The sequence below is a fragment of the Sordaria macrospora genome, chromosome 3 (assembly GCF_033870435.1).
Source record: "Sordaria macrospora chromosome 3, complete sequence".
Taxonomy (NCBI): Eukaryota; Fungi; Ascomycota; class Sordariomycetes; order Sordariales; family Sordariaceae; genus Sordaria; species Sordaria macrospora.
The window spans coordinates 3,618,727-3,646,393 of NC_089373.1; the positions used below are offsets into that span (position 1 = coordinate 3,618,727).

The window sequence follows — 27,667 nt, forward strand, 5'->3', positions numbered from 1 at the left end:
CGCCTCAGCATCACAGCAAGATATTGTGGCTAGTAGATGATTGTGTCTGTCCTCGTCTTTCTCGTTACAGACTTCCTCATATTCCTTTGCCTGGGGTGAATAAAATCCCGTCACTAATTCCAGATTCCTGGATGGTATCAACTACGGTAGGTACAGTGTGTTGCATGCCACCCTTCTCCCGCTCTTGCTTTAATTGTACCCCTGCTCAAAGGGCTGGAAGCCACGCTACCGCCCCATCCTTTTCGAGGCTTCCCGGAGGGCTCTCTTCAACCTAGAGGTAGAAGTAATGCCAAATTCGGTAAAGAGAAATATAAGGGCTTCATTCTTCCTTTATTGTGTCTAAGCCATCCGCTTCCGCGTTACCATTCGTCTCATCTTTGACGGATCAAATCACAATCGAACAAAACTCAACTCCATACCTGGACATGGTTGAAACACAACCACCAGAATCTTCTCGATCACTGTCTCCGGGTCCCACTCCGAGTGATGCAGGCTCTTCTGTTCAAGTTCATGCGGAAATTGGAAGCAGCAGGTGCGTCTGCTTACCACATTATCCTCTAACCAGTTTCCTCACTGACATTTTGGCAGAACCCAGAGTGTCACAGGAACAGAACGATCGTTGACCCCATCTGTACGAGATCCAACGCGGATAACTGTCGATCATGTCAGAGAGAGGCTATTCCGGACGAGACTATCATCGCCATTTGTTTCATCGCATGGCACCGAGGCTCCTTTCCGTGACGACTTACTGATAGATCTTATTCATCCTCACGATAGCCCCCTCTTCAGCACTGCTTCAGCACCCATCAGTCAGAGCCTTAAACGTCCACATGATGGGGAGCCAACAGATACCGAGCCCCTCGCAAAACGAGACAGACTTATCGAAGAACTAGACCAGATGGTCTCTGCTGGGAGAAAAGCTGCAATAAAGTCCTTACAGGCAAGACAAAGGGAGACCGATGAGAACGGCGATCCGGTCACTTCTACTGGCACTGAGAACACAATACCAAAGCTAGAAGGACATGCCAGAGTCGTTTTACCGATAAGGTCCTCCACGAAAAGACAGGCCAATTGGCAACAAAGCGGATATATAACCGCACTGCCTGAACAAAATAAGGATGGGGAGATAAACTCGGAGCAAGGCACATCCGGAACTCCGCGGCTTGACGACTCTCTGTTGTGACCAGATGATCGGTATGACTGTTGGTTAAGGGTGCTGTTTCGCTTTTTTCTTTGCCCATGAAGTTCAACTAGACATACAGCTTGCGAACCAACCAGAACTGCTAAACAAGCCCCCCTGGCAAGTCACTTCTCATTGTATGCACCTGAGATCATGCTCGGATGGTTCTGATGCATCGTCAGTCTTTGACGGTTTACGTTGATGTTTTTGTAACATATTACTACGCAAATCGCCAAGCTCTTTCTTCCGTTGATTGATCTTTGTGCGTACAGAAAGGGAACCGGCATGCAACTCCCTTCAAATTGGAATCTGCTAGGTCCATAGGAGACTTTTCGGCTTGCGGTCTCAGACCAAAAGTCGGGATACATAAAACAGGTACTTCCCCACGGACACTCGCCTGCTCATGTCACACATCAGTTCAAGCACTTTTTCTAGCACCATGGACGACCAAGTTTACTCTTCCATCCAGAATCTAGTGCCCATGGAGAGAGGCATCCCCCCTCGCCAGCCCCCATGCTTCCAATGCACATACGACACTGCCAGACAAATCCACAGCGCCAGTGCGCTAACACATTACAAAGACACCATCGAGCTTGTCAGGAAGACCCTTTGCTTTGTAGGCCAGTCTGCGCTTAAACGCTGTAGCAAGTGTGATCTAGCCAACGAGCAAAGATGCTACGATTGCCCCCGAGAGCTGGCCTCACTCCGCGACAAGCTTTGGGAGCGGCTGTCGAGAGTGGACACGAACTCTACTTCTAATGGCGCCGACCGGACAGATGTGAATTACTATACCATGTCCCTCCTACGCATAACCGCCGCAGATTTTCTTGAGCGTACTTGCGTGTTTCTAAAGAAGAACAATCTTGAAGATTTCGATCAACTTCAAAGTAACCTCATGGCACCGGTGCCCAGGTTAGTCGACTGGGGGTGCATCGATGTCTCGGTCACGCAGCAGGCGGAGCAACAGCATCAACAATGGCAGCAGGAGGTTGAGTGGGATCTCTCGCCACTCGTCACTTTGGCCACGCAGCAGAAGGAGCAACAACAACAACAACAACAACAACAACAACAACAACAACAACAACAACAACAACAACAACAACAACAACAACAGGTTCCATTGCAGAACCCATCGGCCTCGCGCTCGCCCTCTCCCGAGCCATGCTACTCCCCCTTGACTTCCGACAGAAGATCTAACCCAAGTTCGGGTCCCAACCCCAAGCCAGCAAGTTCATCAAAACAACCACCACAATCGCAGTCGCAGCCCCAACAAGACGAGATTAAGAAGATCCACTCTGTCCTCGAGGACATTCAGGCTCAACTTCACACGATACTCGTTACGCTCAGTAGTATGTCTCGATATCACCAACAAGAAGCTATTGCACGCCATGGGGAGATCAAGAAGCTGTTAATCCGCAACAGCAACGGCAATCGCAATAACAATGGGGACGACAACGACGACGATAACGTCAACGGCAACGACGACAATGATGACTACGACAACGACAAAGGCAAGGGCATTAGCAAGGGTATCAACAAGGGCAAAGAGATTGAGACCGGAAATGACAGCCGCCGCGACAGAGAAGATTCCAGCAGCAGTTTGTCGTCCTCAGCCCGGCTCGGTCCAAGCTTTCTGCACCCAAGTTCTCCCATCTCCAACAACGGGGAGGGTAGCAGCAATAGACAGGGTTCTTTCGACCCAGCACCCGGCGGTCCGACTTCCTTACACCCGGGTCTGAGTCCCCCGGTCCCCAATAGAGCTCACGCAAGGAACATCTGTATGTGGCCGGAGATCTCACCATAGTAGTTATGGAGCTACATATCTGGGCGATATCTTTCGCTGGTCTGTAACATCCGGAAAGGCGCGAGTGGGAGTAAAGGCAGACATTGAAAGACATAATATGGCGCTTGTAAGTAAGGTAGAGAAGAGCTTAAGCCGGAATCTTAGAGGGGTGATGGGATAATGTAGAAATCTGGAAGAGAAGGGAAGCATGACGAAGGAGAAGGAAGAAGAACGAGAAAAAAAAACCAACAAAAACCCCCCCTAAACAAAATAAAAACCCCCCAAAAAAAAACCTGAAATGCATATCAAACCGTACCTTCCCACCACTATATTCTCACCTAATTAAACCATGACTTTGAACGTGGACAGGCAGAAAAGCGGCCTGTAGAAGTATTTGCCATACTGTTTGTTCCGTTAAGGTGTGGAGGGTGCAACTGCGTAGAATTTCCCTCTGCAGACCACCCAGATGTAATCAAGCAGCTGAGTTCGACACGCCTTTCTTTTCCTCTTCATCAAACAAACGAAACTGATGGAAAGTAAGCAACTATGAGCCGTTTTCCCTGCCAGAAAAGTCATCTTGCTTACAATATCCAATACATAGGTAGCTCTTTGGCGAGCTGTTGCTATAGGTAGAGCAGCACTAGATTCAAGCAGATCAACTCTCATACATCTCGACCTACCAGATCGGTACTTGAGACCAGTGGAATTACAGACTCCATCCGGCCCACAGTCAGACAAGCAATCACTGCCTGGACTTTCATTTTCATGTCAATGTTCTTTTCAGTTGTTGACGGTGACGATGATTGAAGGGAATAGGTAAGCCTGATGTTGGTAATCTAAGTTTGGTACAGTAATGTACGCCAGCCACCCCGCCTTACCCGCCCTTTCTTATTTTCCGAATTTACCTTACCCTACCTACCCTATGAAAGTGTGGAAGAAAGAGAGAAATCCCCGAAAGGTGGGATTTTCTCCGAAGTTTATTAACTTGCCGTGCTTGCGTTGGACAAACCAACGAATGAGTGATGCTCGCGTGCAGCAGTACCCGTGCAGCAGGTGTGCAGACTGCCTCACTGCGGCATGGTACGTACGACGGCGAATGGAAGTAATGTTAGGTGTAAGAAAATACAGGCCAAAGTTACTATTGTTGGAAAGGATGATTTGTTAACAGTTCATGGTTGGAGCTACGATGATATGGGATAAAGCACTAACTTTAACACTACCTAGTCGATTTGTTTGTAACAGCCGAGGAATTCCGCGCCGTCAGGGTGCGTGTGTCTTCCTGACCAGGGGCACCGATCCTTCCAGCGTTTTAGGGGCTCTGAATATGGAACTACCGCCACCTATTGAATTCCTGGCATGTGTAACATTCACTTGTCGGCGGCTATTTTTTGTAGGTCGCTTTGGACTTTACCGATGAACAAGTGTACCAAATGATGACCTCCTTTCTTGTGGTTTGGAAGGATATCAAGTACGTCAAATTCCAACCAAGACCAAAGATCCATGTCCGTCTCCTTACATTTATTGGTATACCTGCAAATGTTCAGAGCTTGGTGGCTTTTGTTTCGGAAGAAGGGACGGGGTGTGCCATGGTCAATGTCCGTGAAACTGAAACTCGATGTCTTCGGGCGGTAATGTAGGAGCCGCCGCCTAGGTAACATGACCGCATGCGTGGCATGCGTCTGTGTACTTTTTTGTGTTGCTGCGGCTCCCGAAGCTCGCTTCGTGGCTCGAACATAGGAAGGACATTTGGTGGTGTTTCTTTGTTGGGCTGTTCCTGTTGTTTGCTCTCTGGCCAGTTTGCCCGAATCACGTTTGCCGCGGCCCTTGTTCCTTCGACCCCGAAACTTTATTCTAACGTCGTTCGACTATCACCTACCTGTTTCAGTTCCTTCTTTTTCCTCCCATCATGATACCATTACGCGGATATCACGCAATGGTCAGTCCAGGCTGAACAATGATATGTCCACGTTGATTCAACGCACCGCTGACCTCAAACCGTCGATCGACGCAACCAGGCCTCTAGTTTGATCATCGGCCCCCACTGCCTTTGCCCTTCTAACATTCTCGAATGGCGGAACAAGGCGAGCGGGTTCCCGTTTCCTCCAACCCACGCGCATGGTATACTAATGGAACTGCTCCCCACGAATCGACATAAGATTAAACTGGCTCGACTGGTTCGAAGGGATCAATTCGGGACTCGCCGTTATCGATGGAAATCTCCGTACGGGGCCAACAACGTCCGCCAAGCCACCACTTGAAATACAAGAACCACATCAGTTTCGAAACATAACGCACAAAAGCTTTGGGTATAACCGAAGTCAAAAACGAACGCCAGGAACTCGCCGAGCCCGAAACCAAAAAAAAAACAATGCAAAGAAAACAGAGACGAAATGCGTATCAAGAATAACGTCAACGGGCAGGAGACAACATGCTTGGACGGCCCAACAAAAAGCAGCCTACACTTTCAGGGGACGTTCCAAACAGCCCGTCCAAGGAGACATGTGCAAGCTTTACATTGGTACCGTCTTGATGCATCCTGCACAATTTGACGCGGAAAACAAACGAAAATATTCCGAAAATAAAAACACAACTGAATCGCGACCGATCCAGGGCCTTCCCCATTTAGAAGGTCGGAATCGTCAAACCCTTCAACTGTTGCGGCCTAACTCTGTTCTCTTTGATGAGGGCATGGCTGACAAACCGTCTATTGGCGGGCGTGCTCAGTTGGATTGGGATGATCAAGCAAACCACCAATATCGACTCGCGAACGATCCTCCCGGCTCCGGTATTGCGCCTCCTGCTGTTGATTATCACTCGGTTGGTGGTTGCGAATCGGCGGTAGTTGAAACGCTGGCAACGGGTCTGGACGACTTGGCGATATCAGCTCGCTCCTGGGGATTTGAAACGGCGGCATCACACTGGAGTATTCTGTTCTGCTCGGCGACGATATGTATGCCGACGGCATGTTCGCGCCAAATCCCTCCATACTTCGTGGCGGTGGTGGTGCGGCTGGTACATGTGCTTCTTCTCCATATCCGCTGTCGGCAGGTCGCAAATGCCGGGGGCCAAAATCTGTTGTGACGGGCGGCCCTTGCGTGTATGGCTGGTATGACTGAGTCGTCTCTCTGACAATGGATGAGGGCCCGGAATAATGAGATGGTCGTGCCGGGTTCATCACCACGAGCACGACGTAATATATCGAGTCTCGCTTGGACAATGCAGTTCGAAGTGATAGCTGCCGTGGTAGTCCATCTTGTCCTAGGAAGGCGAGGACATCGTGTCTATCCGATGGGTATTTTGAGACTTCCTCGAAGGAGAAGCTCAACGTCTCCATGACCCTTTCTTCCTCTGCCTTTCCAAAAATAGGTGGCAGATAATTTGGCTCATTGCTTCTTTGTTGGTCCACCATCTGCCGCTGGATAGACGCTACTTTCTCTCGATCATTACCCACGACCAAATCAGCGAGTCTCACACCTCGAACAGACACCCTTCCGATCGCATCCAGGAATGTCCTCGATGCCTTCCCGACATGAAGATCGACTGTTAAATAGGCCACTGGCTCTGGAGGTCTTGTTGACATGGTCAAAGGCGCGAGGAAAACATTCGAGTCATGAGTCGAGCCTCTTTCGCCAAATCTGGACATTGCGGAATCGGGCGGCTGTGATTTGAGAACGCGGTATGACTGTGTTCGGCGAAGGGTGTCGTCGAACGTGAGAATTGACGAAGAACCAGAATGATACTGAGACGACAACGGCCTTCTCATCCCATCCAGTGGAACGCCAAACCGTGTACCGTCATATTTTATATCCGCCCTATCATCCCGCAACCGTGGGCGGCCACGTTTCTTGTGTTGAACGTCGATGCATGCGTCGTCTTTGCCGCTACTGGAACACCTCGAGCATGGACGTCGTGCTGCAACCGGTTAGTAACGTCCTGATCCGTGTAAATCACAAGCCGACAATCATGTTGATCCTCCAAAGCGCACGACAGCCCTGGCCAAATATCGGACCCAGAAAACGCAAGACACGCTCGCATGAGTCTATCTCCGGCTCCTTAGAAATAGGGATACGCCAGTTCCCCGCTGCTGGATCTCGCTCGAAAGGTCCCATATGCCGACACTGGCAAATCTTTGATCCGTCACACACTCATGGATTGTCGCGCCGGTGAGCCATGCAACTTTTCGCAGCTAGCCGTCTCACTCATTATAACATCGGGGTTTGAATGCTCACGCAGCTCCATCGGGATTACCGACTTGGAAAGTTGGGGTATCTGGTTGGGGTATATCGGGAAGAAGAGAAATTTCACGTACCATCGCATCTATCAAATCATTAGCACTGAACCTCCGAACCCTTAACGTCTCCGGCAGCACCGGGGCAAACTAACCTTAAGTGGGCTCTTTTACAAGGCACGCACGCAGATGCCACATGGCCTTTGGTCTTTCTTTGGGGCTTGGGCGATGTCTGCGGATGAGGATCATGACCCGAATGATACAAAACTGTGGAATGGGGCGGTGGACCAGGCAAGGGACCTCCTACACTGCCTGACCCAGCAATCGGCGAGAAAGAAGGCTGAAGAGTTGTTTGACCATGCGGAGCATCGTAGGTATGCGGCCTCGTCATCGGCTCCGGGCGCTGATACTCGTACGACATGCGTTCTGACGGATTTGGGAGATATGGGCGTGTATGAGCCAAGGTTCCCGACTGAAGCCCTTCACCTCCGTGGGTGACCGCAACTCCTCGATAGCCATCTCGAGTAGTCGCCTGGTATACGCCCTGACGTCTTTCGGCGGCCTCTTGGCTTGCTTTCAGGGGGAGCGGCGGGGACCCTGACATGGGCGGAGAAGGATAGCTCTCCGAGCGAGCAGTGCTCTTGGAGTCTGCTCTGACCCAGTTGAGATCGAGAGCAAATTGGGCCAGGTCGGTAATGCCCCGGCGTTTGCCGAGAGTGTTCTGGAGGACGTCGGACCTCTGACTCAAGGGCTGCATGGAGAATCTGTTCAAAGATGACAGAAGGGATCAGGTATCCCAACCGTCTCTATGTCAAAGACGGCACCAGGATTCGATCAGCGAAGACCCTCACGAACGAGACAAGCAAGCGAAAAGATCCGAGTTCCAGGTTGACACGGACATTCCCAGATGTGGCATGCGCAGTTTTGTGTTGAGCGCAACAGGTCGTTTCTGGAATTCCGATTGCTTCCTTTCCGCGCCGGGTCCCTTTCGAAGTTGCACGCCAAGCTTTGGTGACTGGCCTAAACGAACCGGAAAAAAAGATATCTGGTTGTGGGATAAGGTTGCTGATGGAGTGATAACGAAGGTCCTGGGTCCGTGGAGCTTGCACGCCAAGGCTATTGTCTTTTTTGAAGTCAACAAGGACAAGCCAGGGCTATCAGCGTTAACGGGGCCAGCTATACGGCCAGTGAAGACGACAACACAGACGGTCAGGCCGTTGGGTTGGACAAAGATGATGCAGATGATTCTGGTTCAGTGAATCTTCGGGGCGCCAGTGGCACTGTATGCAGTGTTTCGTGCGAGTTGGGTTGTTGGATGGGAGGAGGTCGTTGACTCGTCGTTGTCGGGGGGCTGCAGACCGAAACAGGGCGTTCTAGAGGCCTCAGGCGTGGACGACAAGAGGAATAGAGGTCGGATCAGTTGGGACTAACAGCAGGTGAAAGGCGTGCTTTTGTCTCCTGGGTCTTGTTTAAGGTCGGCCTTTTTGTTGCCGGGATATCGCGCCCGTAAGTAGTCGGCGGCCAGGGCAGTTGATAAAGATTTGGTGTCAGTGGCACCAGGTGGTTTTTGTGCGACTTATTAGCAACGGCGCAATTGAGATGGGGCCAAGATGGAGCATGGATAGGCGTAGGTCAAGGTACCCTGGCCAGTAACCGTGAATGGGTCGTTGCAAATCGAAGGGTAGGCAGGGTAGGCTGCAATGCCAGCAAGCCCCCCTTGACTCTCCCCATGCCATACCCAACTTCGTTTTTGGAGTTGCAGGGCAGCCGAACGGCGGCCAAGGTGCACGCGAATTTGCTGGACGGATGATGGATTGGGCCCAGGATGTCAAGAACAGTGGCCGCCAGTCCCAGGTCTAGTCCCGGCAGCAGGGAAGAGGGAAAGGGTTGTGGTACTTGTTTTGATCCGACCCATCTGGGTGGTGCTCCCTGATGGTGCTCCGTGGTGGTGCTGTTTGGGTACTGGCTCGCGGGCTCCTACCTCTACACTAAAGGCTTGTTGCCATGCGCTTAGTACTTGGTGGACGGCTCCAGTCAGGTTTTGTCCTCTCGCTCGCACGGCTAATATCGACGTCCGCCCACCCCACCCACTCAACCTGAGGCTGTCATGGCCGGGAGCCGCTGTGAGCAGTGAAATCCCCCTAGCGCAAGACGACAGCACCAGGCGTTTCGTCACCCCTCGGGAGAAGGAGGAAGAGCAGGACGGCGAGGAGGAGGAGGAGCAAACCCTTGGGAGAACAAGAGGCGAGACAAGTTCCAAGACCAGAACACGGAATGATGTGCGAAGCAGCATGTCTCGCGTCGCCGCTTTTTCAGGTATCAACGTGTCTGTCGGCGGCCGATCCCATCAGGACCAGCACCGGGAAGTCAGTATGGCAGTCAGTACCCGGGAAGTATATCCGCCCCCATGCAAGATGGCGGTTGTCCAGTGCATGCGGCCCTGGCTGTGTACGGTTGCAATGGCCTAGCAAGCACCCACGAGCCACCCCGGTTGGCTCCTAGGGATACCTCCCCGTCGTGAATGTACCTGGGCGCTATTTGGTGGAGGTATATACCGCAGCCATGTTGGGTCCCCATGTTGCAGTAGTCGACCGACTCGACCCAGTTACGCAATTTGCGCACGCACTGCACTTACTGCATAGCGGATCGCTGAGAACGGCGAGCAAGGATTCGACGAGGGTTGTGAAATGATGTCGAGGATGGCCGATCCCTCCGCTGTCGACGGCGAGATATGTGAGATGGGTGTTTGATCTTGATCTTCAACACATTCCGTGTCCGGTAAGGTAAGGCTCGAGATGTCGAGGGTCTGCAAACGGGCCGAGAAGAGCATCGGACCCTGAGCTTGCAATGTGGAATCTCATGGCTGATTATGAGAAGACGAAGAACTGAGGCGTCCAGGCTTGGGAATAAAATTCGTCAGACATTGTGGCCAGCCCAGTGTGCTTCTTTCCACTTCCACAACCACTACCGCGCGTCTCCTTCCGTAACCTCCGTCGTTTTGTTTGCTCTTTCCGGCTCCAGGCTAAACCATATTCTCTGTGCCTTCCCAGTTTGTGCGTCACAACCCGCGTCAAGGTGCTGTCATTAATCAAGCCTGTCCCAGAACGGAAGGAACCCGGCTGTCAGGAACAGGCGTGCCGGAGAAGGTGCAGCAGCAGCAGCAGCAAGCCACAACTTTCGACAATCCAACCTCAGCTCACGACTTCCACCTGGGGGGAGGTGCAGTTGAGATTGTCTGCCTGCCTCCATCGTCCGACAATTCCCAACGTTGGATCTGGAGCTGTGTAGTACTTTTACTTTATCCTCCGAACCCAACAAGTTCAGTTGCTTCCACTTCAGCTGAAATTTGCCAATGGTCTCGAACAGGCAGAAGATTCGCAAATTAAAAGTGCTGATACCGGTATCAAGAACTACATGGCTCCAGTCTGTGCCCCATGGTTGCTTCCATAGCGGGACGGAACACTAACCAGGGGCAGGGGAGCAGGAACCTGTGTGGGAGCCCAGGATTGCCAAGAAGGCAAGGAACTCGCACATCCATCATCTCTTTCCCTCCAACACTCCATTGTTCCCAGTGGCCGTTGTCGAGTAAGATCCGAGTTTTCTCTTGCCCTTCCAAATTACAGCCAGTCATCTGCCCCAAGATGGCATGCGAGCTTCCAGCCAGGTGTAATTCTCCATATCCTCCACAGCAATGAACCTTGTGCTGCTCATTTAAAATGGCGGATCGCAGATGGCTGGCAGCCGCTCAGCAGTGTACCACTTACCGGAATCTTGGTCTATCATCGATCCCTGTCTAAAGGTGAGATAGCTTCCGAGTCACAGAAATTTTCCCCGTCTCTCCATCACAGTTCCCTACATGAAAGGTTATTTACCCATTCTGACGCAACCTTCCAGCCTTCGATAGCGGCAAGGCGTCGGGAGGATGGGAGGCCGATGAAGACGGGGGCTTGGCCCTTCCGCCGCCCTTCTGGGATCCGTGAGGAAAGTAAAACGGTCTGTTCAAGACAAGGTACGGACCTTATCCTCACGACCAGGTTACAGCTACCAGTCAGGTCAAGCATCGTTTTGTTTGTGGTGCCAAAATCTCCCTTGTCCCACCCGCTGGCACAACTCGGGGCTACCTCTGCGACCTGAAGCTGTGAGATACCTACCCCGGGAGTGGAACCCTTGGTTAAGTGTGACCATACTTCATAGGCCCTTGTTGCATCTTTCACTTGGGTTTTTCTATCCGTGTTTCCTACGGAACCCCATCAGCCTGCATACAGCCATCGTTGGCCGTTTCTCTTGGTATCCCGACACTCAGCGACTTCTCGATATTTCACACATACCTATGCTTTGCTGGTTTACCACTAACAGAAACGAATCAGATCCTCCCAGGGCTGTCCTCTCTGCCTTTTACTGTACCCAGGAGGAGGCCTGGTCGCGCACCAAGATGTGATACTGTGGATTGATTGGGCAAACCGTGCTAATGAATGCAATTCCTGCCTAGTGGGATTACATCACCTACGGCCTGTCCACGGTTGGTAGTCACAACGACAGGCGAGCCAAGGACCCAAGAGGCAGCGCATCAATAGCACAACGCTCGGCCGTTGCAGATCCACCTCGTCTTGTCTTACAATGTTGTACAGGTAACAGCATGTACGGTAGCGACTGCTTCATGGTGGTACTGGAACGGTGGAATGAAAAGATAAAGGGCCCAGGCAAGTTCCTCACTATCTTCATGATGCTAACACCCAGGCACAGTTCTGTTAACAACTCCTTTCTCATCATCAATGGATTAATGCTGCTGTGTTCAAAGGCATGGTATCTGCCATAGAAAGACAATGATTGGCTCGGCTATGCCTTATACATACTAATCAAGACAACCCATCAACCAGGAGTGAACTACCAGCAAGCCTTCCTTCTTCCGGTCACATATAGAGATGCACCAAGGTCTACGCTTATTGCACACTTGCTGCGGCCCGCTACAGGCGAAACGAACGGTTACAAAATGGCCGCAGGCATGGGCCGCAGACCAAGTGATGCTCTTCATCTAACTCGATCGGCTCTTTTGATTGCACCCGCCAGTGTCATCCATGGACCATCATTCTGTCCCGGTCCCGCCTTGAAGGTTCCCATGTAATCTCTTCGGTCTTGTCAACGGCGCCTATTTGTTTGTCTCCTGTATTCTTTTCCAACACCACGGCTGTCTTCTTTATCACCCATAAACTAACCCGACGATCCCACACTGATCACTTCCCATGCTGACTTGGGGAAATTGCTTGGACGTATTCACCGTCACGGTATGTCACGCTGCCCTACTTGAACCATTCACCCATGTCCAATACCGCCACTCTTCTTTTCGATAACATGCCTCGTGTGGAGAAAGTGAGCGTGGATGGATTACAATTATCCGTTCAACTTCCAACAATCCGAACTCAACGCCATTACGTAGCCATAGCAGTAAGCATACGTCTTTGCTGAAATCAGGGGTGACATTGAGCAAAAGATCGGCGGCTGGGCTGCCCTACTGATCTACTTCCAGACCACAACTCGAGACGAACACCTTGCTTATGTTACGTATAAGTGTGATGCCGGGAGGATCAAGTAGTCCGCACGCCTTGCTCTCTGAGTCTCGTGATGAATTTGGTTGCTTGATCACCGCCCTACGCAAGCAGGTACGTGAAAAGGGTTTTGAGCGCTTGGGTCTCTGGAAAGGTAACATCGCGTAGCAACTCATGGCGATCTGATAATTTGCATTCCGGACGGGGGTCGTAATTGGATCATCGTCGGAAGGTATTCAAAACGAAACATTTCGACTCTACACTATAGCATGGCTAAACCACTATCAACATGGATAATCAGTTATTGACACGCCATTAGGTTGGAATGCCAGGACTCCCCAAGGAACAGTGATGAGGAAGTGTGGTTATCAAGATTGTCATCCAGGTATGAGAAGCAACTAGTGTTCGGGGTGGCCCTACGGGCCTCGGCCCTTCCGTGGTGGATGAAAGGCTGGACGTTGGGAAGGAAAAACGGGACGAAAATGCTGCACTAACAGAAATGAACAGTTAGCTATGTTAGGCCTAACAATTTTTCCAGGGCAAAACACAGTTCGTGCGGTAACAAATACATAAGACCTGCAGAGTTTTGTATGGGTTCCGCCCGCAAAATGCACTAACATACTATCCGCAACTTTTAGCGCCTGTTAAGCTGTAGATATATAGAGATGACCGTTGTAGCATGTCGTGCTTGTCAGATATGTAATACAATGCCTTTGTAAGATACGGTAAGAAAGGCCCCAAGCAATACAGCCCCCTGACCCAGCTCCACTATCAAGTCCAGACCACGAGAAGCATGGTAATATCCCATTGGTTGGTGTGTACATGGCAGCATCGTGGGGATCGTGCTGGGATGATTTACCATCACAATTGATTTGAACCTTGGCGCAAGATCTCTTCCAACCCGTTTCTCCCCTTCCCGGCTTGGTTCCATGAGATGAAGCCATTTCGACTTGCACCCTACTAAGACATTTGGCCGTTGTTTGACCCACCAACGTCTCGACATATGGTAGATAATACCGGAGCTGACGAGGTGCAGGGTCCGGTACTGGCATGTTAGTGTGGTGGGCGGTGGGCAAGAGAATCAACAATGTGAAATTTCTCACTTGTCAATATATGCGTAATGATTTGGCTTGGCACCCGCTGTCAGTCATGTCATGTCTTGAGTTGCCGCTCTGACAAAAAGCAAAACCTAACAGAGAGCTGTGAACTTAGCCACAACGCCATAACCCAGCCCAGTGTCTCTGGGCTAGTGTAGGTGACCTGATGACGCCCAGGATGTGAACGCCAGGGCACCGACGAGAAATGATATGCACTGGTCTCTGTCAGTTTACGCGAAGAGGAAGAAAAAGAAGCAAAGAGTCAAGCAGACAGACCAAAAGACATCTTCGCGATGACAACCTAACTGAGAAAGACAAGCCTGTCTCATGCTTGTCGTCGCCCGAACCGCTTGTCATGGTGGAGTTCATCCACTTCATTCCAGAGATTGTCGTGGCGTTCCACAAAAAAGAACCAAACCACAAGGTCTGTGCTTTCCTACCAGCACGCCGCCGCGGCGCCATCACTACACTAACACTACCTCCGGCTCAAGGCCGGGCCACTCCCGCAACTGCACAGAACATCTCCACTTGCCCGGAAGAGAATGGGAAATTGCTTTTTGGTGGACTTTTGAGCCACTCAGAAGGCCTTCTAGTTCTTACCAAGCTCTATGTAAGCTCTCCAAGTCACCGAAAAGACAAACACAACATCATCAGAGACATCCGCCAACTACACCTCAAATGGTAGACAGAGGCGAGAGAGGGTAGGGGTGGAGGAGAAAGGCGACATTACAATGTCACATATACTAGAGGTAAGGACAAGGTCGAACTCGCCTCGGGCTCATTCTTGAGAAATGGCGGGACCTTTTTTGGAGGATCCAATCTCATTATTCCCCCACAAAATGGACCACATGTTGGATGGAGGCTATGCTGTCCCTGGTCGTCGAGCCTGGCTCACATGAGATGTCGAGGCTTTTCTTGGTTCAAAGATCGGCAAGATTGGGCTTGGACCTACCACCCCCAGTTACGACTTCAGGCTGGCTCGCGCGCGCTGCCCTGCAACATGCAGTGGACTGCACTGCGCATCGGTAGTTGGAGGTTGATCTCGTAGATTACAGATTGCGGTAATGAACCCCAACCATGGATATGCAGCCTAGAGACCCAGGTACCTCGAAGATCATCTTCTTAATGAGGCGCTGGGCACAGACCTCAATTCTCAACCTGGCAAGCCTGCACTAACGCCTGCCCCCCCCCCCCCCCCCCCCCCCCCCCCCCGGCCGACCAACCTACACCATGCAGACATTGGATTCGGAAAAAGAGGAAGATAGTCTGAGATTGAGCCAGGTACACCATTCACACCGCAGGACCACACCCTACGGAGACATTCGGAGATTTTGCACATCATGTTTTCATGACGGATCTTTATTACATGATGGCCCCACCATGAAGCCCCCCTCCCGCTCTGGTCATCACGAGAAACTCCGAGTCCTCCCATGTCTTTTTCCCTATCAACTTACCACTGATGTCAATATACATGGGAACTAGTGGTTAAGTTGGAGTTGCGGCGGCGCTTCCCAACCCTAAAGCCTCACGGTGAGGAAACCACAACGACGATCACGATGCTACCTACCTCTCTGAGGCGTTCGTCGAAGTGTAATTACCTTTCTGGTTGCCACCCTTAATAGGCGAGCACGAGATGCACTAGAATGATTCAATCACAGTGGAGTGACCCGCATCTGGCATTGGCAGTAAATTACACGGAAACGCCAAGTAACGTTCGATATCATCCCATGGAGGCCATTAACAGATGTGTACTTTAAACTTGGCCAAACGCGTGGTAAAAAGAGAAAATGGCTTGTGTTAACATTATGAGGTGATTCGGAACTAGAACGGTGTAAGTGAGAGAATGCTGCTTTTTCTCGGACGATGTGTTGGGGTCCAAATCACACAGCCAGTGGTATTGACGCCCAGGACACCCTCTTCTTCCGAATGACCCAGAACCATTGATGGACCTTTAGACTTTAGGGCATGCACTCCTTCATGCACAGTTGATCATACAAAGTAGAAGTGAGACACACGACGACGACGACGACGAACCATAAAAACGGCGCAACGCAGAGAGAAAGACGACATGCCGCCTATCCCTCACATACGCATTCTCTTCATGACAGGAAACCTCAAGGGCAATTCTACTTGGACGGGTGGAAGAACCGGGTTATTCTCGACATCGATCGATGTCTAAAGGCCCCATAAGCACCGAGTACATAAGCCGTTCTCCGGCCTGTAAGGTAATGTAACATATACTACTGGTATGCATCGCCGTCTGTACACAAGCAGTCCACCCGACCATCATCAACCAGACAACGGGCAGCAGGGCGAATAATTCCCGTGCAAAACCTCCACGAACTTGATGACGCCCTGGTGTTGCCGCCCTTGGACTCTTTCTTCCACTTTCTTTCGTCCCTTCGGGGAACAACTAGAATGAACCTCCAGGGATCTAGGGCCAACAGCTGCCCTGTCTGTATCCACCACCACCTCATGGCTTATGGAGACTTTGATGAGATCCGCTCGCTCTCTCTTCCTTCCCCAACTGGGGAACCCTTTCGGATTCGGGCAGCTATTTCCCAAATTGCCATACGACTTTGCGAGTGATGTTTCGTAAGAAACATACCTAGTACAGAGTGAATGGTAAATACAACTTACATAACGCAATGTATAAATTACGACCCAGGTTAGGTTCGGTCGGAGCTCCCGTTGACCCAACTTCCACTAGACTAGACTCGTGTCGTGAGAGATCAGATCAATCAGTCTGTTGTTCGACAGATTGTTCTTTCTTGATTTCAAGACATTAAGCTTTGCTAGCCCCCATGAGACTGAGACAATTTGCGTCATTCTCTAGGGCTACCTATCCATGAGGATCGTGTTCTTTGCGGTGTGAGTCCAGTCGGGATATGTTATCACATACCCTTCACTCAGATCTCGTAAGCAGCGAGCGACAGAGAAGAAGAAGAAGCAAAAATGGGAGTTCAGGTGAACCGCACCTTTGCCCATTCTTCGTTTTCTTCCAGTCTTCTTACACTATAGACACCACTTGTCGGTAGAGGCTGGGCTCACCCAAAATCCGATGTTTTTGGTCAAAAGACTAATGTCACCTCGTGAGTTCCAATTATGAACAGATCCTTACAAATGTGGCTAGATTCGTATTTCAGACTTTTTTTCTACAGACTATACTACTGCTCCATATGTCGTCTCCTGAACATAAATACTACCTACATTTGAAGTTGAACGTACAGTGAAGACTGAAGCTTATGAATCTGAAAGAGTTGTGAAATCTTTGGATTGCCGAGCCCCGTAGACGGATGGACGACGGGGGCTTGAGAACCTTAACCCCTTGGTGTCTTTCACATACACGTCACTCCGAACACAAAGTGATCTCCTGTAGGGTTACAGAGGTCCAGTTCATGATAATGGCATTTGTGAGCGATGTTCGGAACTTCTTTCACGTGAATCAGCCCGGCCTTTGGGTTTAAGTAGTCCAGAAAGCAAGTAATGGCATGTCACATCTCTTCGGTTGGCATGGCACCCACGCCCATGGTTATGGCAGCTACCACCAAGTTAAGGCATCTTCCGTCGTCGGGAGGACTCTTGATGCAAGTGAATTTTCCACTATCATACCTATCGCCACTTCCATCATGAGTGATTGCGGGTGCTTAAAGCTCGAGGGAGACTCATGGATTAAAGTTGTCCATGAGCTTTGGGCATTATCAGTTGCGAGAATTCACTACAATAATGCCTGGAAGTCATTCGACTGGGAAGCAGTGGTGAATTGAGTAATGGTGAAGCGAGAAATCACTGCGTTGAAATACATATAGGTGGCAATTCCAAATGATGAAATGATATGATATTCACCTAATTACGAGGAAAAGGCATGTATACTGAAAGTCAACAGTGTGCAAGCCTGCGTGGTTTCTTTGATATACGAAGACAACTCGTTCTTTATGGTATGCCCCTGGAAACTATCTTCTTGCAAATTTCTTAACAGCATGCAGCTTCTGGACACTTTCAGATCATGAAGCATACTGGGCACTTGATGATGATATGATCAGCTTTGAGCGTCTACACTCCATGCATTCAACATTTCATCCCAATTCAAGTCTTTTACCGTGACTGTAACACCCCCTGTTGAGAAGTAAGCGCTTGATTTGTTCCTTCCTAAAAGTAGCACCAGCTTCCACTTGTTGACCATCATCAACAAGGGCAAGAGCGTTCTTAACTTTATCTAGGTAGAGCTCGCAGAAGCACTTTGTATCCAAGAGGGAAAGAGCAGACGAGTTTCCCAAATGCGGTAGCGAGATCTTACCGCACCTTTCTGTACCAAACGCCTCTCTACGCCATAACAGACGCACACCTCTCGCTGGATCATTGCCGAAACAGCAACCTGTACCCGACCTCTGTGAAGCTTCCATCCAGGAATACAATCAGCATCAGCTTAGGTCTGAGCAATAGGACTCTGTTTATTCACGCGTTGTTATCTCAACCGTAATGCCATCTATACGCATGTGATGCTGCCCATCACTGAACAGAACTGAGCAATTGACTGCCTTGGGGGCAACAAAGGGGCCCAAAGGAAAAGAACGACATTCAACACATGCAATGATTTCCTCAACCCAAGCAATGAAGAAAATAATCTCTCGCTTGTGATTTGAGAACACCCATCAGACATTCCCTGCATAGTTCTTACGTACGATGGGGGGGGGGTAGCACAGTAGACCCAAGCGAGGATCCAAACTTGTTCCCGTTTTCTCCCTCAACTAAGGCTCCGTGAAGATATTTACCTACGACCCAAGCTACACCTGAGAACCTAAGGTTAGGCGAGTCAGGCCTACAACAGTATCTTGTCGGTAGGAAGTAAATCCTGGGGAGTTAGCCTTTCTCTTCGAACCCAGCCTGCTCTCGTGAAAATGCATCGAAAGCAGTAAACAACAATTTTGAGCGAGGTATGTATCACACATGCCACCAAACACCAGACTGACCACCGACCGAGTTTCACGCAACACCAAATTCAGGGTCAAGTGTGATTTGACGATCCCAATGGAAAGGACACAAAAAGCGTTTCCATGCATGTAACTATCCGCGGACGTAACAGTTGTGAGCAGGCAGACGCCAGCTGAAGTGGAATACAGAAGTAAGGCCCCTCAGTCAGTCACTACTGGCTGGGCTTCGTGCCTTCACGGTAGTTATAGGTACATCCTTCTTCTTTCGGGAATCCAAATGGCCATTCGCTACCATGCCATACCATAATTACCTCGCGTGACTGCTGGAGACCCTCCTATTCTTAATTCTTTTATGCCCTCTCCCAAACTCTCTGAGCCGGGAAGTGGTAAGGCAATTTCCAGAGACAGTTGCCAAGAAACATCATGTGGTCGGAATAGTAAGCTATGCAGTAGTATCAGTTCATACTCATGCAATGTCTAGACTTATATCACAGGTCAAGTAAGTATGTTGGAGGAAGTCTGTACCTACGTCGGAAGAACGTTGATACCTTAGGTAACTTACGAACCCCAACCCATCATCATGACGATTTGATCAAGAACAGGGTGAGAACAAGCTCATCTGATGCAACATGAAGCCATTCCTCTATTATCCTCACAGTTCAGATGAACAGGGGAACAAAGGCTCCCTTGCCTTCACTCACTGCTACTCCTCCTCTTCTTCTTCCTCCAAATAAGTGTAGCCAGTCGAGTCTGCAAGATATGATGTTTCCACGCAATTCCGCGCAGGATACTCCACTAACTCTGAACCTCAATGTTGTGGAACAGTCGTACAATTCTGTCATGTGGCATTACACAGCATTCGTTCCATCTCCTTAGTACGGTACCTAACCTGGTCTGGTTCGTCTGGCTACCTACCTTACCTACCTACCTACCTGCGCCTCTTCCCCTCCCTCCCCTTGACCCTCACTCAACCAAGCATCGCTTCTACCGCTGTCGCTGTCGTAACCTCCGCAAAGCTGTGCCTACCCGCCCCTGCCCCTGCTGCTACATTTCATGCAACATGCATAACATATTTGCATTGCATAAGCAAGGTAAGTATCCTCCTACGTAGTGGACAAAATACTTCCCGTCTACCTTACTTACCTACGGTACCTTACCTGGTATTTACCCATCTGCCGGTTCGGAACCGGTCAATAGGATATATACCTACACATTCCAAACGGACATCTACCTACACACATCTTTCTTTATTGGTCCCGATCGAAGGAACCACCGCAGCCAGCTTGTCTCGGATAGTTACCGAGAAACGGTTGTAAATAATAGGACGTCGCGCTTCAGGAGCAGCACTGCAGGCAGCACTATACCTGCGACGAAAGTGATACCGGAGAATTGGGCGAGGTGAGGACGGGGACAGGATTGAAGATGCACACATATATAATCATTTAACGGATAGTAGCAACAACTCCCTGATATTTTGACTGCGGTGACAAGATGACGAGGAGAGGAAGATCAAGTTGCTATTTAGCCTTGATAAATATCAAATGCATTGATATAACTAAAACTCGCTACATAATGCTTTGCTGTTGTCCACAAGAAGTATGTGGACATAGGAATACCGGCCGGCTGAACCAATGACAGTATGAGAAACCCAACCAAAGTGCATAACACCATTATTCGTTTCAGAGTGGAAAGGGAGGGAATAACAGAAGGAGTGGAGTGGTAATACTGATTATCGTCGGTGACATTCGTGCACCAACACGCATCAATGGCAAGCCGCTGATACCAACCACAGCACCTGCTATGCAACGAAACTAAACACTCATAACTCCGTGAATACAACGCATGCAGATGGTGAGGTAGTAGACTACCTTGAGGTAGCCAATTCAGAGACGACTTTCGACGCTCGGGTAATCGTGTTCGCTGGGCCACTGGCCGTCTGGCCAAACGTAACGAATGGCTTCCCAGATATGACTAATAATAGTAGGAGGCCTCGTTAGTAAATCAGGGTCCCGACGCCAGCATTTGAGAATGGTCATGTGGAGGGAGAGGTCTCAGATATCAGACACCAAAGAACTTACCTGACATGGATGATTTCCAGTCCATCCTTGACTTCCTGGGGCAAGTCCTTTACGTCCTTGCGGTTCTGGGCCGGGAGTAGGACCGTCTTGACACCTGCCCGGAGCGCTCCGATGAGTTTCTCCTTGATGCCTCCGACGGCCGTGATCCGTCCTCGGAGGGAAATCTCACCCTGTGACACAGAAACAAACGTCGTGTTAGCCTTGCACAGATAACATGGAAGCACAGTATTTCGTCCTTCTATCCATATCGGGAAACCCAAACGGACGTAAGATCCGCTTTGCCTTGCCCTTCCTCGTCGTGTTGTGCTTCGAGTCCCAGGGAAGAGGAACCCAAAACAAAGGGGATTGGACTACAAAGGGGGTGAGGGAGCCGAAGAGATGGGCTTGGGAAATGCTTACCGTCATCGCCATGGTTGATGGGACAGCCTTGCCAGAAAACAAGGAAATGAGCGCAATTGCCTGCGAGATGCCGCTACTGGGCCCATCTTTGGGAACGGCACCGGAGGGACAATGCACATGAATGCTCCTGTCCTTCATGATATTCTCGTTCGGGCTTTGAGTGAGTCCAAGCTCATATGCGTGTGCCTTGACCCAAGTCAGGGCCACCTCCACGGATTCTTTCAGCACATCACCCAGTTTGCCCGTCAGCTGGACGCTGCCGTTGCCCGGCATGTCGGCCACCTCGATGAAGAGGATACTACCATTTCCACCCGAGCTGTACGCAACCAGACCAGTCACTATTCCTGGCCGGCTAGTCTTCTCCGCGATCTCCTCTTCGAATTTCTCAATGCCCAAAAACTTCTCCAGGTCGTCTACGGTCAGTTGGGGGTTGTAGTTTTCTGGATGTCCTGAGTCCTTGGCGTCGGCGAACTCAACGGCTTTGCCACGCGCAACGGACGAGATCTCCCGTTCCAGGTTGCGCACACCGGCCTCCCGAGTGTACGACTCGATGATCTTGGATACGACTTCTGGGGTGAAGGAAACTTGTGATTCGTCAAGGCCGTTGACCCGGAGTTGTTTGGGGACCAAGTGCTGCATCGCAATGTGGCGCTTTTCGAGAGTCGTGTAGCCTGGAATGTAAATTGTCTCCATACGATCCAATAACGGTGCCGGGATGGTGTCGAGACTGTTCGCCGTGGCAATGAACAACACCTTGCTGAGATCAATAGGAATGTTAACGTAGTGATCGGTGAAGTTATGGTTCTGCTCAGGGTCGAGGACTTCGAGCATAGCCGCTGAAGGGTCGCCGTGGATACTGGAGCCGCCGACCTTGTCAATCTCATCAAGGAGGAAGACAGGATTTGCTACGCCTACTTTCTTCAAGCCCTGGACAACGAGGCCAGGCATGGCGGCGACATAGGTACGTCTATGTCCGCGAATTTCTGCTTCGTCTCTCACACCACCGAGAGAAATTCTGTGGAATTTCCTTCCTAGGGCAGTGGCGACAGATCGAGCAAGACTCGTCTTTCCAACACCTGGAGGTCCGACCAAGAGGAGAATGGGAGACTTGTCCACCATGCGCCTGTTCTTCAAAGCCTCGAGCTTCGCACCACCGGCCTTGACCTTTTCATCCACAGTGAGGTCGACAGCAGCAGGTTGAGCGGCGTCTTCTTTACCGTTTTCGGATCCCACGCCGAGCTCCTGTTCAATCTGTTTGATCTGGATATCCACGTCATCATTGATGGCTTGCTTGAGGCGAAGGACTGCTAGATACTCAAGCAGGCGCTTCTTGACCTTGTCTAATCCATAGTGATCATCGTCAAGTTGCTTCCTTGCCCGGTTAAGGGTATCGGGACCTAAGCGATCATCCGTAGTAGCCGTCCAAGGGATCTCTGCCAAAGTTTCAAGATATGTCCGAGTCACGGCATACTCGGCCTGTGCTGGATGAATCTTCTTCAGTCTCTTGATCTCCCGATCAGCAATCTTGGCCGCTTCAGGGCTTAGTCGTGCGGCATCGAGGCGTTTCTGCAGCTCTTCGATCTCGTTAGGCTCCTGCTCGTCGTCCGGATTTCCACCTCGTCCCATGAAACCGCCCTGCGGTGGAAACGGCATGCCTACGCCTTGTCCTGGGGCCTTTACAGGCGGCTTGACTTTTCCCGGCTTTGTCGAATCAGGGTCCATGGGGAATGGCAGACTCGTGGCTGTGATGGTGGTGATCTTCATGCTGTTCTTAATGTTTGTTACCTGGCGGTCAAGGAGCTCAATCACCTTGGCCACACGTTCCTTAACGTCGATCAAAGTCAGAATCTGGAGCTTTTCCTCATACGTGGATTCGACAATGTTGGCCATGAAGTCTGCGAGAGCACCGGGATACTTCTGCTTCGCAATGTAGAAGTCGAGACGCCGGGCAAGCAGAGGGGACAGGCCAGGAGTGCCGGAAGACTGTGGTAGAAGTGATGACAGCCGGAGGATTGTGACAAACTGCCTGGACAGGAGCTTGAGGGACATGAAGAGCTCCTCAAGAGCGGAGTCTGTGATCAGAGCGGGATCGGCGTAACTGGAGACCTTGCCTTCCAGGTAAGCCTTGTCCGCGATAACCTTTTCGACATGAATTCGTGTCACGCCCTCGACCAGCAAAGTGAATTCGCCGGTACCACGCCCTTCCACGCCAGTGATCTTGGCAGCAACGCCATATGGGAAGAGGTCGGCCTTGGTAGCCTTTGCCGGATCAACATCGCCCGAGGTTTCGTTCTTGTTGTCGCCATTCTCAATCAGAAGATTGCCCTCCGGTCCGAGCAAGGGGGATGCCAGGGGTACGCAGGCAATGGGAATTGTATCGATGCGCCCATTGGGGGTTTTGGAAGCCGCCTTCGCGTAAACGGCGGCGAGCAACGAGGCGATGTCGGGCCTGGTGGACGAAACTGCAATGCGCTGGACAACGCCTGGTAGGAGGATGGTCCCTTTGGGCAGGGGCAGAAGCGGTATCGTGACCGTCGGAGCTCGCACGGGAGCCATGGGGACGTCGGTCTATAGTGGAGTTTGGTCTTGATGTCGAGAAATCCGGGGAATCTGGGGAAACCAGGATCGGTCTTGTGTAACGGAGGTAGAGTCGGTATGTATGATTATTGATTTGCTTGTTCGAGATACGGGATCCCGATACTCTTAGAAGTTTATGTTATCGTTGTCGTGGATTTGTGAGAGAAAAAACCGAAGAACTCCAACGTATGTATGTGTTGCAAGACAAAATGCGACAAACGGGTTGATGGGTAGTACAAGTGGAATGGAGGGAGTTGTTGGTTAACAAAGGTGCCGTTCTCGGCTCAGCGGAAGGGGATATTACATAAAGGTAGAAAGGTAGGTAATGTGATGCGCGTTGGTTGACGTAGACTTCAACTGCAATCTGCGTGTATGATTTGATACGATGTTGGAAAGTTCGATTCACGATTGCGCCACGGGATGAAATCGATGATGCCTGGGATGAAACGGCGGAGGGGGTTGACGGGTTGTTTAAAGTGCAAGCAGCTGAATGGAAGTCACCTCCGCATTATATGGGGCGAATTGTGCAGATGCGGGCGGCTGGCGGTCAATAGTGGAGCTGCTGGTCAAGGTCACCCGTGGAACGGTATCGGCGAACCTTGCTCAACCGAGGCAGAAGACGCGCTGGAAGGCTTGCCTCTGTCAAGTCACTCTTTCTCGCGTTGAAAATCCAAGTTCCAGGCTTCTAGTTCCAGCGCATCTCGGGCTGAGAATCCACTGGAAACTGTTCGGCCCCGCCAGTCCAGCGAAGTCAGGTACAACCCGACGTCACGCAATGCCGATGACACCGCCGTGGTCCCGTCCAAATATCTTGCTTGACCTAGCATTCACATGAATATCGGTTACATGGCTTCTCTGGTACAACGTTCTAGAATCTCACTGGCTCTCTTTATCGGTTCGAAGCCATCAAAGTCCGAGTGCGATGTGCTCACACAACACACGACGCCTACTACATAGCCCACTGAAACTCAGTCTTTATGGGATATCCTTACTCATGCAGTGCTTTAAGATCATAATGAGGCTAATGATGACTGAGAATGCTTAAAAGTGGGAGGGTGCGTCAGTGTTTTCTGTTTTTCTTGCATATTTTACACCAAATCGTTTTGACGCATTTATACCTCTTTTATGTGGTATCGGGTTAGGGTTATACGAGTAGTGACATTTATTAACAACTCTTTCGAGTAAAAGAGACTACCAAGACCACTCAGTTCAACATGGTCGAAGTTCAGAAATGTCTTGATCTATTCCTCTACCAGTCACTCGGGAAACTCAACATCTAGACCCGCTAGCTTGATTGTTCCCGCCATCTCGACCCTCCACGCCCCCAAATCATCGTGAGGTATGATAATGTGCTCATTCCTTGGGCACCTTGATAACAACAACTATTTCAACAAGGTTAGCACATACCCAAACCCACCCACTTCAAGAAAATCCAATAAAGCTACTTGTAATCAGTACTCACCTCTCTCAGCCACGGGCTCCACCTGTCCCACAACACTTCTCGGTATAAACTGCGCAAGATCCAGCACGCCAACCCTGTTAATCAAACCAAGCTGGAGCAGATCCAGCTTGAGCCCGGCCAGGTCAAAGCCGTTGAACAGACCGAGCCGCTGAAATTGGAGAAGGGTCTGCAACTGCTGCAACTGGAGCAGGCGCTGGACATCGAACGATGGGGCTTGAAAGAGATCTCTGAACCCGAGGATGTTGAAGTTGTGGATGGAGCCGAGAACAGAGAGGAGTTGGAGATCCAGGGCGTTGATGTTGAGGAGGTAGTTGAGGTTGACTTGGTTGAAGTTGGTGAGGTTGTTTAGAGGGGCGAGGTCGAAGATGGCACGCTCCGTGATGGTGGACTGCGTATCTCGGACAGGAACGGCGGCGACGAAGGGGATGAACAAGGTAATGAATAAGTTGATGGGCTTCATTTTGGCCGATGCAGATCGCTTATAATACGAGGATGCGATATCTCATCAATGAAGGATGGTGGAGGAAGCAAAGCTGGATGGAGATGTGTCAGTGTCCTTCGGTTCCCATGCTCTTTATACGATCATGGGTCCTTTGAACATACTCGAACCTCTCGAGGCTAAAAAGGATTGAAATATCAGACTGAGCACAGCTATACACGCTGTTAGTATGGGGATCGAAAAACATCAACTTGACAACTGGAAATACTACCTCTGAAATGAATGACTGAAGATGTGAACCTGAGTGTACACCACAGGAACTTAGAGAACAATGAACAGAAATATATACCACTGAGACATCATCACCGCTACTTTCTATCACCAGGCAAACTGCGGAACAAATAGATGTTCGAGAACTAGCATGATCAGCAGCTAGTTCCGTGCTTTGGCTTTCGAGAACTAATGCCGATTTCGGAAAACGGAACAGACTGTGATCCGGAGCCTGATACGTAGGAAACAGAAGGCACTTTCGCGATTCCTGAGCTAACGCCCGGAGACAGGGAAAACATGGGACGGAAAGACACATCAGATCTGTCGAAGTGTCCAATGCCTTATGCACTGGACTCATACCAGCTGCAAAGTGCCGTACCTTGAAGAACCAACGACCGAAGAGCCCAGCTTGTCAGGGGTTTCGTTGAAGGTCAGACGTAGCTTGAGTTCGTGAAAAACGCACACCTTCATTGGATACAACGTGAATCGTTCATTTCAGACACTGGGCTTGAATTGTAGGATGGAGATGTGGGTCATCACGATACCTTAACTCCAAACACTAATATTTGGAACAGTTGAGGTGTTTTGCAAGTCCATTGAGCAATGGGCTGTGAAGGCCAACCCGTGGATTTTCCATTTCTTGTGGATTGGATTATGCTAGAGAAAGGATGAAGTCAATGTCTGGGGAGGATCGTGACGGGAGCCGCATATCCACCGTCTGAGATCCACCCCCGCGTTAACGTGGGATCTGGGGCGCATGAACGGGCCCCATCCGCTCCGAACCCCTGATCGTGCCGCCAAACTGTTACAGGGCCCGGGTCGAGTTGTTCCTTGATGGGGACATACTCTGTGGCCCAAAGTGTCTCTTTGTAATCCCATTCCACACTATGGCTCTCTTGGCCAATCTAGTAGTGCCCTGAGCCTACAAGAATATGCACGGGGGTGTGCGGCTCGGGAGCCCTCTCGCATCTGAGCTGCTATGATGCGTATCCCCAGACGAGAGGAAGCCATTCCACGGCTGCGTGTCACCATCTGGACTTTTGGCCGGTGCGAACTTCCAGTTTTAATCCGTTGAGGGGAGCCTGGGCGAAGTAACTGCAACCACCAAGGCGCAGAGGACTAAGGCACCGTTTCCTGGGCAAAGCTGACAGAAGCCAATGGTGGAACAGACGTCGTTGACAGCATCTCAAGAAGCAGGTATGTAGCCAAGCAAGGGCAGGTTACCTTTGCAGTTCTATAAGTCCTTTTTGTCAACACCCGGTCAGGACGCCATGGCTGAACACCAATACCTGCCGCTCATATTCTTCGGAGCTCGGGCATGCTGTAAACGGCAATGATAGCAAGCATGTTAACGAGTCCCGTATGGGTAGAGGATTATTCGAACCAAACAGGGTGCCGATCGGTCGGACTATGCTTTCCTCGCAAAGGCGTACCCGAGCCGTTGGTCGCTGAAGATGAAGGTTTGCGTGTGATCGACCAACAAGACATCCGCCTCTTTGATCACTCACTGTGAGCAATGTGGTCAGGGATATTTGATAGCCCATAGATCGAGGAAAGGCAAACACCACCATGACCCAGTTCGAGATGTGGCCCACATCCGTGGATTGAGCAGCTCGTATGTACAATAATGATGACGTACGTCGTCTAGTTACAGAGCGTATAGTATGGGGTCATTGCGAT

The 27,667-nt window shown here is 50.5% G+C and overlaps 5 protein-coding genes across 5 annotated transcripts; 2 read left to right on the forward strand and 3 right to left on the reverse strand.

Annotated features, from left to right (window-relative positions):
* The first annotated feature begins 88 nt into the window (after window positions 1–88).
* On the forward strand, window positions 89–1,582 carry SMAC4_12857 (uncharacterized protein). The gene is made up of 2 exons (XM_066091112.1): window positions 89–532; window positions 589–1,582. The coding sequence occupies exons 1-2, from the start codon at window positions 426–428 to the stop codon at window positions 1,181–1,183; spliced, it is 702 nt and encodes a 233-aa protein (XP_065946553.1). The 5' UTR covers window positions 89–425; the 3' UTR covers window positions 1,184–1,582.
* A 37-nt stretch (window positions 1,583–1,619) lies between these two features.
* On the forward strand, window positions 1,620–2,984 carry SMAC4_00911 (uncharacterized protein; the record flags this gene model as incomplete). The annotated part of the gene is made up of 1 exon (XM_003349973.1): window positions 1,620–2,984. One exon carries the CDS (start codon window positions 1,620–1,622, stop codon window positions 2,982–2,984), a length of 1,365 nt encoding a protein of 454 aa, XP_003350021.1.
* A 2,683-nt stretch (window positions 2,985–5,667) lies between these two features.
* On the reverse strand, window positions 5,668–7,948 carry SMAC4_12093 (uncharacterized protein; the record flags this gene model as incomplete). The annotated part of the gene is made up of 3 exons (XM_066091052.1): window positions 5,668–6,875; window positions 7,273–7,280; window positions 7,347–7,948. The coding sequence occupies 3 exons, from the start codon at window positions 7,946–7,948 to the stop codon at window positions 5,668–5,670; spliced, it is 1,818 nt and encodes a 605-aa protein (XP_065946554.1).
* Window positions 7,949–20,080: 12,132 nt separating this feature from the next.
* On the reverse strand, window positions 20,081–24,444 carry SMAC4_00912 (uncharacterized protein). Its single transcript, XM_066089514.1, has 3 exons — window positions 21,240–24,444; window positions 20,841–21,010; window positions 20,081–20,733 (listed from the first exon to the last, which is right to left on the reverse strand). Exons 1-3 carry the CDS (start codon window positions 23,793–23,795, stop codon window positions 20,646–20,648), a joined length of 2,814 nt encoding a protein of 937 aa, XP_065946555.1. The 5' UTR covers window positions 23,796–24,444; the 3' UTR covers window positions 20,081–20,645.
* Window positions 24,445–25,169: 725 nt separating this feature from the next.
* SMAC4_00913 (uncharacterized protein) lies at window positions 25,170–25,738 on the reverse strand (the record flags this gene model as incomplete). Its single annotated transcript, XM_003349976.1, has 2 exons — window positions 25,170–25,198; window positions 25,279–25,738. The coding sequence occupies 2 exons, from the start codon at window positions 25,736–25,738 to the stop codon at window positions 25,170–25,172; spliced, it is 489 nt and encodes a 162-aa protein (XP_003350024.1).
* Between the last annotated feature and the right edge of the window lie 1,929 nt (window positions 25,739–27,667).

Excerpts from the sequence above, each read along its gene's own strand:
- SMAC4_12857 (XM_066091112.1), top strand. The coding sequence starts at position 426 with ATGGTTGAAACACAACCACCAGAATCTTCTCGATCACTGTCTCCGGGT. Across the intron at positions 533-588 it reads GCGGAAATTGGAAGCAGCAG|AACCCAGAGTGTCACAGGAA; the intron begins GTGCGTCTGCTT and ends ACATTTTGGCAG.
- SMAC4_00912 (XM_066089514.1), bottom strand. The coding sequence starts at position 23,795 with ATGGCTCCCGTGCGAGCTCCGACGGTCACGATACCGCTTCTGCCCCTG. Across the intron at positions 21,011-21,239 it reads CATCAACCATGGCGATGACG|GGTGAGATTTCCCTCCGAGG; the intron begins GTAAGCATTTCC and ends TCTGTGTCACAG. Across the intron at positions 20,734-20,840 it reads CTGGAAATCATCCATGTCAG|TCATATCTGGGAAGCCATTC; the intron begins GTAAGTTCTTTG and ends TACTATTATTAG.